The 11,645-nt window shown below is 45.2% G+C and overlaps 1 protein-coding gene across 1 annotated transcript; it reads right to left on the reverse strand.

Moving 5' to 3' along the window:
* Positions 1-3,870: 3,870 nt before the first annotated feature.
* On the reverse strand, positions 3,871-4,827 carry OTUD6A (OTU deubiquitinase 6A). Its single transcript, XM_041003419.1, has one exon. The coding sequence runs from the start codon at positions 4,825-4,827 to the stop codon at positions 3,871-3,873; it is 957 nt and encodes a 318-aa protein (XP_040859353.1).
* Between the last annotated feature and the right edge of the window lie 6,818 nt (positions 4,828-11,645).

Here is an 11,645-nt window from a genome sequence, read left to right on the forward strand (position 1 = left end):
ATGCCTGCAGCAAGGTTGGACAGCCCCCAAGCCCAGGGTCTTGAAGGTATGCTGTGTGAGCCCCTTCCCAAGCACAGGATGAGGCCCAGCTACAGGTGCCCTTGAGGGCCAAAAAGCCAGGCCTCCAGGATGGGGTGGTTTCTAAGGCCCGCCAAGCCTTCCTCCCCTAGGGAAGCCAGTGTGCTTGGCTTTTTTTTTTTTTCCTCTTAACATTCAATCTCGCCCCTCCAGGGTCCTCTTTCTATCTTGTAACTCTTTTTGGCCCCCTCCCCTGCCCACGCCCCTTTCTAACCAGACAACCTTTCCCTGTCAAAGCAATTTCTCTGTGAAATAACCCTCATCTCCTTGCTGTGCTTCCTTCCTCAGCTATGTCAATCTCTCAAGTATCTTCTCTGTTTACTACACAGGTGGGAGCATCTGGGCTGCACTTCATAGAAGGCCCACAAAATCGTTTGATGGGGATTTTCCAAAGCAATAGCAGGCAAGATTCAAGAGTCTGTTAATCAGGGTTTGCATGATAGTACTGCAGGTAAAGCCGCTGTCTGCCACACCAGCATCCCATCTGTGTGCTGGTTCTTGTATGGGCTGCTTCATTCCCTATTAATATGCCTGCAAAAGCAGTCAAAGATGACCTAAATGCCTCGGCTCCTGCACCCACATGGGAGAGCTGGAGGAAGCCTCTGTTTTGGGAGAGAACCAACAAATGTCCTTGCTCTGTCTCCCCTTTTCTCTGAGAATTTGCCTTTCAGATAATTGCCCCCCCGCAAAAAAAGTTGGCAGATATTCCTATCAGAGCCCCTTCTTCAGCCCTGACCGCCCAACCTTCCTGTCCTCCTGTCAGCTTAAGCCTGCTTCCTCAGCAGATTTCCTTCCTTGGTCTAGTGGCCCCTTCCCCCTCCAGCCTGGGTTTCATTTAAGAGCCTATGTTCCCTTCTCCTCCCCGTGCCCTTCCCCAAGCTTCTGCACCCTTGAACCCTACTGAACACTCTCCTCACCCTCTCACTCTTAACTCAGTGTGGTCATCTCCCTTTGAGCATCCAACTCCTCCTGCTATAAGCAGTGCTCCATCCCATTCTTATATGCCCTTCCCAAGGGTCTCCTTTCCCACCCTGGTGGTCCCGTCCACAGGAAGGTTCTTTTTTTTTTTAAGATTAATTTTATTTTTATTGGAAAGGCGGATATACAGAGAGGAGAGACAGAGAGGAAGATCTTCCGTCCGATGATTCACTCCCCAAGTGAGCGCAACGGCCAATGCTACGCTGATCCAAAGCCAGGAGCCTCTTCCAGGTCTCCCACACGGGTGCAGCGTCTAAAAATGCTTTGGGCCGTCCTCGACTGCTTTCCCAGGCCACAGGCAGGAAGCTGGATGGGAAGTGGGGCTGTCGGGATTAGAACCGGCGTCCATATGGAATCCCGGGCGTGCAAGGAGAGGACCTTAACCACTGCGCCACCGCGCCACCACGCCGGGCCCACAGGCAGGTTCTTATGCCTAGCCATGTCCCTCCTCCTGCCTGTACCTCTCTATGCAGCTAGGCCCCCCTGCCCTAGCTTCTTCTCTCTTTCCCCGTAATCTTCTTCCTCAGCCTGTCAAGGTTATCCCCTGCCTGACCCATGTCTGCATCACCATCCCACATCAGGAGCCCCTCACCAGCCTGGGTCCTGTCCCCAGATCTGGGCCTTGCCAGGCATCTTCCTTCAACCAGGTCTTCTTTCTCAGATTGCACCCCTTACTTAGCTGGACTGCTTGTCCATCAAGGTCCCTGGCCTCAGGCAGGTGGACCGTCCTTCACCTGAAACAGCCTACTTCAGTGGAGGTCCTTCTGCACCTCTAAAGCTGTTTTGCCAACCTCTACCCTGTCTCTCTTCAGCCCCTTGTCAATGGCTTTGGCCCTAGACCCCATGTGGTTTCAGAACCTTCTCTAGCCAAGCTTCCTTCATCATTGTCCTGTGCCTCAGCAGCTCCCTGCACTGCCCTATTCTTCCTCCTGGACTGTTTCCATCCCCTTCCTTCTCAACCATGTCCCTGTCTGGAGTTCACCTTCTTTCTCTTGCCTGGCCTCCCCTACACCCAAGCCTGGGGGCACGCCCACCTTCCATCCCAACATGTACATCTTGCCTATCACCATAACAGGCTCTCTTTGCACAGTGTACCCTTAAGCCAGATTTTCTTCAGGTCATCTTCTTCTCAGCCAGCCAGCCAGCAAGCTGAAACTTAGCTGATACACACATCAACACAGAGTCATCTGGTAGGACTTCCATAATTTTATTTTGAGAACACTCCCAAAAGAAAACACGGTGATGCTTCTTTCCTTCTGGCCACATAGCCCTAGACCAGTCAGACATTTAGATTTATTCTTATTGGAAAAGCAGATCTACAGATAAGTACACCGAGCAGTTGTGTGCTGGACTCAACTGGTCAGATTTTTAAAGTGAGGCCTTTTCATACATAGCAATGAGAATATTCTGAAAAATCATTTCAGGGTGCTTTTCACAGAGTCAGGGTGTGCTTTCAACTAAGGACAGCCTCAGAGTAAGAGTGCCTTCTTAATTCTTTCCCCTGGGAAACACTTCACACTCCAGCCCCCAGTGGACCGACAGGCCCACCTCCCTTTCACCCCCAGCCCCACCTCCAAAGCCCCAATGGACACTGCCGCTCCCTCGGTCCTCCAGAGTGAGGTGCTAAACTGGATTCCGCTATACAAACTCTGTATGAACTCCATTACTTAAAAATAGAAGGCTTTGGAAACTGCTTTTATTAGACAACTTGCATTTTTTTTTTTTTGGCTTTGACTTATGTGTTTACACATTCAGCACATTTGGAAGGTATAAAAAGTTAAAAAAAAAAAGATTCTAAATGACCTCATTCAAATATTGGAACAGGATTAAATTTTAGAAAAAAATGTTCCCTGCAAATAATTTTTACCATTCTTTTGACAAATTTTAGATTTCAACATGTCTTAAATATTGAGAGAGGTGTAATTTTTTCATTGTTTTCACTTCACGCCAGCTGTTGATGTAGTAAGATGGAGTGGACCACTTACTTTTAAAAATCCCCATTTTAACACATTTCTGAGAATGAGAACAGTTACTAAGGTCATCTGTTTTACATGAAGTGGATCAATTAGCTGGATAGCCACAGTCTTTTATATGTTTGATAAAGGAAATCCACTCCATGCTGACCTACACTGCTTTCAGTAAGTTGAACTACCTATCACGTAGTTTGTCTGCTTCATGCTGGCTCAGAGATCATGAAATGGATCAACTACTTGAATAAAGGGAATTAAGATGAGGTCTTTCCCATATCAGAGTAAACCTTACCTATCGGTTGATCTCAATTTGCTTTCTACATGTAACGCTTGAGTTGCCTTCTTTATTTATCAAATGCAATGACTTAAGAAGCTAGCAAACATCTAAAGAACAGTGAATGCAAAACCACACAAATTCTGCTAACAAGACCAAACAAGAGCAAAGCTCTTCTTTGGAACTGGTTACATCTCCTGAGCAGCCAGAAAGGCGCAGCAGAAAGGAAACAACTCAAAAACAAATCAAAGTAGAGCTCGAGATTTAAAAGCAAAAACAAAAACAAAATCAACAGTCATTTACAAAGCACTTAGATCACACAAATGCCAATTTTATTTGGGGTAACTTGACATAAAGGGGGAATGTCAATAGACAGCAAAAGCCATGGTATTCAGGAGCACAAAACGATGGCTTTTGGCTTTCGCCAGTCAATGTCAAAGAAGAGGGTGGGGGCGGGAATTTGGGGGTGGGATGGGAACAAATTTGGAGAACAGCATGAAACCATTGAGCCAACTGAGGCTATATGGTAGCGGCTCAGGTTCCTTCTGGAAGAGCAGCTTCTAGAAGAGTCTAGAAGTAGCGCGGCATCATGGGTGCTGCATCATCTGCCGCTGCAGCGCCTATAGCTTCGTCACCGTTGGCGTCGGTGCTTTCGACTTCTACTTCGGCGCCTTCGGCTTCTGCGCCTTTGACCTCAATAGGTGTCACAGAATTGTAATGTTCTCCTATGTCGCAGGCGTAGCGGAGGTAGACGAGGATGAGAGGCTTCTTGTTGTACTCCTCTCCGATAGTGATGACGGGCGAATCGGCCTGGATCACCTCGATAGGTGTTTGCAGGATGTGCGACAGGGCTCGCAGTTCGATTTGGGTTCCCCAGGATGCACATCTGTCGATATCGTCGCAGTATTTGAGAAAGTCTTTGCGGGTACAGGTGTGGCCGTCGGGATTGCTAAAAAATGGCAGGAACTCGTCAACATGACGTTGCATGTATTCTGAAGTGCTACGGCGCAGGCTGGCCACACTCACAAATACCGGCAGCTGGTGCTGCACAGCGCGGTACAAGCAGTGGCCGTCGGCTGGGATGTACTTCATCTCCAGATTCTTTGCGAGCAGGATGGTGGCCAGCTTCGCTTCCTCTTCACGACCGTAGCTGGCCATATGCTCCCTCTCCTGTATGTGGATCCTCTCCCGTTGCTCTCGCTCGATGGCCGCCTTTCGTTCACGCCTTCGCTGAGCTCTAGATACACAAGGTGGCTGGTTCTCCAGATCCATCTTGGCCAGGTCTTCCGTGATCATATCGACATTGGCGGGGCCGGCAGGGCTCTCATCGAATCCCTGCATCTCCTGCTGGTGTTTTCGTTCTATCTCCGCCTCTAAGTGGGCCACTTCTAGCAGCATCTGCTTTCTTCGTATTTTATTGCTTCTAGGGATGTTATTTTTCATGGCCTGAATGTGAGCTTGAAGCTCTTTCTTCTCGTGGCGATGGCGACGAATGATCCGCTGCCGTTCACTCTTTGAGGACTCCATATTTCCCCGGCAGCTCCTATGGTGTTCTGCGGCAGTTAGCGGGATGGGCCGTGGCTCTGGTGGGGTCTGCGCCACACAACTGAGAACACGTCTTTACCCTGTCCCCACCCAAGGCCGACTGTTTGCCCCAGTTGCCGGCTTCCGTCACCTCTTTTACGTCCCTCTCTGCTATTGGTCGCTGGTTCTCTATGACCACATCCGGCCATGCCTGGGGCTAGGATTGGCTGTTGGGGCACTCTCTGTACAGCCCCCGCATTTTCTCTCCCTACCTTCCTTAGAATTGGGTCTTCTGTTTATGGAATTCTAATATCACAGCATTCTTCCACTCTTCTGTGACTTGAACCCCAGATGGGTTTCTACCCGTTTTCATTGGCTGTCCCCGCCTACTTCATTTTCAGATCCCGGAACGTGAACGAAGTGCCACGTTTGATCATTGTGACACGTACATGTACTATGCCGTCAACTGAATGACACAAATGAAGTGCCTGCACTAAAATAAGCTGGCCTCTTGGTTTGTGTCAAGAGAATGGGTCCACCAGAAGATCCTGTACTCTCCACGTTCGGTTCCCCTGGGGTGCCCATGAAGCACCACAACCAGTGTTCACCAAACTGCTTATTATTAGTATTAATTATTTTACTAATGTGAATCTGTAAGAATTCTTAAGAACTTATTTTGATCTGATTATCTGGACTCTGTAAGAATTATGTTTAGAGAAAAGAAAAAAGGCCGGCCAGCAGTTGCTTGTGGTACAGTAGATTAAGCGTCTGCCTCTGAAACTGGCATCTGCTGTTGGTTTCAGTTGGGCAGCTCCACTTCTGATTCAGCTTCCAGATAATTTTCTAGGAAGGTAGTGGAACATGGCCCAAGTATGTGGGTCATTTTCACTCCCAGGAGATCTGGATTGCGTTCTGACTTCTGGCTTCCACCCGGCCCAGCCCCTGCCATTGAGCTGTATAGGGAATGAAAAGATTCTGCTTTCTGTCTCGTTCTCGATGACATTGTCTTTCAAAAGCAAACACACACACACACACACACACACACACACACACGCGTGCGCAAACACACAAATAAGTAAAACCACATCTTTAGTAAGCAAAAAAAACTCCACACTCCTTCAAATATTTTCTCATATTAACCCACACTGCTTTCCTCAGTGCTGGGTTGTATCTCCATTTATTTGGTCTTCACTGATTTCTCTAATATTTTGTAGTTGCCAGCATATTAATCCTATACCCCAAGAGTATTTTGTTCGATTGACATTTAAACACTTAGGTTTATTTGAATGATCATACATAGTAAATATATTTTTAAAGATTTATTTATTTTTATTGGGGAAGCAGCAGGCCAGAACCAGGATCCAGGAATTTCTTCCAGAGTCAGGAGCCAGGGTTCCCAAGCACTGAGCCATCCTCTGCTGCTTTCCCAGGTCATAAGCAGGGAGTTGGATCGGAAATGGAGCAGCTGGGACACAACTGACGACCATATGGGATGCAGGTTCTAGTAGGATTAGTGGGTTGAGCCATCATGTAGCCCCTAGAAAATTGTAAATTTTGACATCCATATATTCATAGGGAATGTATATAAATACAGAGGACTTTGGTGTTTATGTTTGCTCTGTGACCTTGCTTAACTCAAATATTATTCTTAGCATTTTTTTTTTGGTTTGTTTTAAAGGGAATAGATTCCTTGGAATTTTCTACATAGACAATCATGTCACTTATGAATATGCGGTTTTATTTCATTTTTTCTAGTCAATATGCATTTTATTTCTGTTTCTCGCTTTACTGGGTTGGTTAAAACTTCCAATAAGAGTGGTGAGGGCAGACATTCTGTTTTGTTCTTGATCTTGAGGCATCTTTCCCAAAAATCCTCTTTGTTTTTCAGCATAACTATATTAGCTGTAGGTTTAATCTATTCCTATTTTTCTGAGAGTTTTTAATGCAGATTTTGTTACTTTTCTGCCAGTATTAGTAGGTTCATGCGATTTTTGCTTGAGTCTATTAAGGTAACAGTTTATGTTGATTGATTGTTGAGTGATGAATTAGTCTCACATTCCTGGAATTGCTTTATTTGGTCATGGTTTGTAATTCTTGGTATATATTGCTGATTTCTGTTGGCTAACATTTTGTTAGGGATTTAAGATTAATATTCATGAAGAATAGCTGTATTTTGGAGGTACTGCTTTGCTTAGTTTTGGTATCAGAGTAATATTAATTTCATAAGAGAACTTTGAAAATATTCCTTCCTCTTCTTTTTTTTTGGGGGGGGGGTCAAGGAAAGATTGTACTAACTCAGTATTAAGTTTTCTTTAAATGTTTGGTAGGATTTTCCAGTGGAACCATCGTGATAAAGAGATTTTTTTTCTGATTTTGTTTTGTTTTGTTTTGGGGTTTAAAAATTACTAAATCAAATCATTTTTTTAAAACAAAGCTAACAAAATGATATATTTCATACTGAGCAAATTTTTATAGCCTGTGTTTTCTGAGGAATTGGTTCATTTCTTCCCAGCAATAAAATTTGTGTGCTTGGAGCTGTTTCTGGTATTCCATTATGATTGTTCAATATTTGGAGGCTCTTTACTGACACTCCCCACTTTATTGATGATAATGGTAATTTGTGTCTTCTCTCTTTTAGTTCTTAGTTCTTTGTCAGTCTTGCTAGTGAATTTTCTATTTTATTGATTTTTTCTAAGGAGCCTGTTGTTTCATTGACTTTCCTTATTGCTTTCCTGATTTCAATTTCACTGAGTTCTGCTCTTTATGATTTCCTTCCTTCTTCTTCCTGTGGATTTAGTTTGCCCTTCTTGAGGCTCATGGGGTGGGAGTTTAGATCATTGATGCTAGCCTTTTCTGCTTTATCCTGTACACTCTTGGTGTTACAAATTTCCATGTCAGTACTATTTTAAATGCGTCTCGGAAGTTTGACTATGCTGTTGCTATGGTTTGGAATGGTTTGTTCTCCAAGGGCTCAAGTACTGGCCAATGTGGTGGTATTTAGAAGTGGTAGAAACTTTAAGAGATGGTGCCTGGTGGAGCTGAACCAGGTGATGTAGGTAAATGCCCTAGGAAGATGGGACTCAAGGAAAGCATTAATGCTGATCTTGCAGAATGAATGTATTATTTATAACAAAGAGCAAGCCTGCTCTCCTGAATCCCTCTATGGTTTTGCCATGTGATGCTGAATAGAGATTCTAGATATTGGATTTTTATCCTCTAAAACTGTGAACTAAACAAGTACCCAGCCATAGATATTTTCTTACAGCTACAAAAGATGAACTAATGTAGGCTTATGTTCATTTTCATTCAGTTTGATGTGTTTTGCATGTTTTTTTTTTATAGCTCCTTGCTTCTTGGATTGTTTAGAAGTGTATTTTTAGCTTCCAAGTGTTTGTGTATTTTTCTAATTTTAAGTTCATTTAAAAGGTGATGAGATCACAGATATACATGGGGTATGTTTGAGGGTGAAGTGGGTCAGGAGGGGCAAGGCAGGAGAGGGGAAAGGTTTCTGCCTTACATTCTGTGTCTGTGTGAAGAGAGGGCTCACCCCTTCCCATTGCCAGTCCTGATGTGATCTTGGGAAGGAGGGTGGTTTCAGGATACTGCCCTAGATCCCAGGCGAGGGGAAGCATGTCCTGGGGTGGGGGGTAACTTGATTGATGGATAGGTGGGTGGGATTTACAAAGAGCAGGGAAATGTGACTTCCAGATCATGACCCTAAACAGCTACATACCTGTCCCATTTCATTCCCTCCTTCAGAAATATCCGACTCTATCTCTCTCAGAGTTATTAAAGAATGCAGACTCATCACTTCTGTAGTTACTTCCTGCTAATTAGGGGTATGGAGCTTGCCTGTTTCAGGTTCAGGACTTTCTTTCTAGCTGATCTAATGGATCCCTCTCGTGAGCTTGAGATCAACTCAATACCAGTGGCTATGCCCACCCCCACCGACATCTTCCCATTACAATTCTTTAATAAGACCTGGTCCAGAGAGCCCTGATACAGCAGCTCTTTAGCCACCCCCGCCTTTAGCCACCCCCCCCCGTATGGGCCATCACCAGCTCCGACTGTACATGCACACCAGTGGATACAGCAGCCTGTTCAAGGGAGATTCTCATTGTTGGTCCTCTAGGCCCCATAATTTGGCTTTTCCCCAGCCCTGGTTCTAGTTCACATCAGTGGGTGAAGTGGTATGGCATATGAAGGCCCATTGCTGCATCTCTGCCCACATTAACAGCCTTTAGTGGCCTCCGCTTAGATCTAAGGATTCTGATAAGTGTGTGGTGGTGGTGGTCTGCTTGCTTCTTCTCCCTTGCAGATTTAGCATTAAAGAATAACAAACTATGCTGCCACACTTGTATAGTTAACATAGAGTTAGAATGAACTAGGCCAAGAATGTCAGGCAGCTACTGGCTGCTTTTCTTCCAGCAGTGTAACACTTGACTAGGTACAAGACAACCTAGACAATTGTCTACAGCTGGGACACACACACACACACAGAGGGAGAGAGAGAAATCTTCCCTTCTTCTATTCACTGATTCACTCCCCAAATGGCTGCACCTGAAATTCCATAGGGGATCTACTGTGAGGGTGCAGGGACCCAAATATTTGAACCATTCGCTATAGCCTTCCTTGCTGCATTAGTAGGGAGCTGGATCAGAAGTGGGGCAGATTGGACTCAAACCAGTGCTTTGATTTGGGATTTGGCATTGCCAGTGGAAGCGAAAACTGTTGTGCTGCCATGCTGGACCATGTGCTGTTTTAGTTGGCATCTTCTGACAATTCCAACAGCCTGGAAAGGTAGGGGTTATTTCGTCACCACCACCTATTTTCCACTGACCTAAGGTCTGGGAGGGGTTGCTCATGGTTATTACTGCAGGGCTGTGTCAAAAGTTTCTTTTCAGCATCAGGTTTTCATTGTTGCGGAGGGGAAGACAAGCCTAGTTACTGCTTCCTCGGGCGCTTAGGGCAAAGGATGGGCTGCTCTACCCTTGAGCAATGCTGAGAGTCTTGACTTTTCCACTACACAGTCTGTAACATTGGTTCAGACAGGAGAGCTGTACCTCACTGCTTCCGGGTTGGGGTGGACTTCCAGGCCTCCCACACTGTCTTCTCCATGGACACAGTGAGTACCAGTAGATCTCATGTCTGTTAGGGGTAGGGATGAAAGTCCCTGTTTCCTGCTTGATTTTATATGGCATCAATCCAGCAGGGAACTGGGGGTGTTGAGGCACATCCTTACAGTCTCATGAGAGTAGAAATTTAGCTCCCTGCTCAGAATTTGCTGTGGCTCATAGGACCACAGGTTATTTTTCCTTTATTATTATTTTTTTCTAACTTGGTTTTGGCTGGGGTAGAGTAGCTATTGTCTAACAGTGTTTTGTTTTGCTAGGTAAATCCTTTCCTACTCCTTTGGTCACAGAGAACAGGCTTTTGTTGGAGCTCGTTTGCTCTGTGCCTGTTAGTGTTGTTTTGGTTGCTTGCTTCTTCACTCTCAGTTCTGGGATACATAAAGCAAAGGGAACATTCATGTTAGCCCTCCTGTCCTCAGGACCCTATGTACTCTGCTTTCTTCTCACTTGTCGCAGTCTCCTTACATTTGTTTTGTGTATAATATGCAAGATTTTTAGTTGCAATAGCAAGAGGAACAGGGCAAAATATATCTATTCTCCATTTTCCTCTCTTATTTTACATAAACAGAAATGCTTCTCACCCTCCCGTGTTGTCATTTGCACGTTTCAAAGAAATTAAATTCTGGAATTTAGAGTGAATCAAAGCCATGAGAATTTTAGGACATCATTATGCTGATCCTGAAAGAGATGTCTTTTGGACGTTTTGACAGTGTGACAGCCGTGGTTACATTAAGTCTGCTGCAATCAACATTGCTTTTGCAGCTTCTTCAGGTCCTTTGGAATGTCAAACACCGTTGCGTGGGTTTGTTTCTGTGGCTTGAAGTGCAGAAAAACCAGTTTTGCAAATCTTGAGCTTTACCGTCTGTAGTCTGCTTAGGAAAGTGTGGTTATTAAAATATTGAATGTGCCTTTTCCAGCTCTGCACTGAAGCCTACTCCCAAAACACATACTCACCCACCTACAGGCTATGATCCTACCTCAGAGCACAGGCCTCCCCTTTGAGCATTGTATGTTTTCTGGAATGGATGAGGTGCCTGCTCTGCAGCCGTTTGTTAACAACTGAAATTTTGATAAGAATTTACATGGCAGGAAGTTCAAGGTTTCCTTTGCCAACAGGAAGCCCTGGAAATGGTGTTAGGCTATCTTGTTAATTAATGGCAGGCTGTCTTGTCTGTGCAAGGTTATGCTTTGGCAGTTGGTGAGATGGGAGGGGCGAGAGAATTAATAGCGCTCTTGCATGGGGCTGTGCTGTCTCAGCGCCTGGCACCAAGGAGGCCAGTAATAAGTGGCAGCTTCTTCCCTTTTCAATACACCAGACCCTGCTTTCCAGCTCTAGTTCCCAGTTTTGTGTCCTCACATTTGTCCTTTTCTACTTCACCATCTCCATTCCTTCTCCCCTGCTGAGGCCACCAGAGATGTCAGTTTCCATGGTAATGAGCATCCTTATTAGTTGAGAATTTAATGGTCCCTAACTGTCTATCTAGACTGGATTGCTAGTCTACCTCAGAGGAAGGATTCCAGTGAGCTCCAGGGCTGTTGAGAAATTGTCAAACATAAGCCATTATGTCCAATTCATCCCAATTAGACACAGCCACACCCAGTGTCATCTGTGCCTCAAGAGCAGGGAGGTGAAGAAATCATCACCTCCTGTCCTGGACTCACGGTGCCTGCATGTCTGGAGAGTCGTTG

This window comes from Ochotona curzoniae, unplaced genomic scaffold (assembly GCF_017591425.1).
Source record: "Ochotona curzoniae isolate NIBS_2020 unplaced genomic scaffold, NIBS_Ocur_1.0 contig_1274, whole genome shotgun sequence".
Classification (NCBI taxonomy): domain Eukaryota; kingdom Metazoa; phylum Chordata; class Mammalia; order Lagomorpha; family Ochotonidae; genus Ochotona; species Ochotona curzoniae.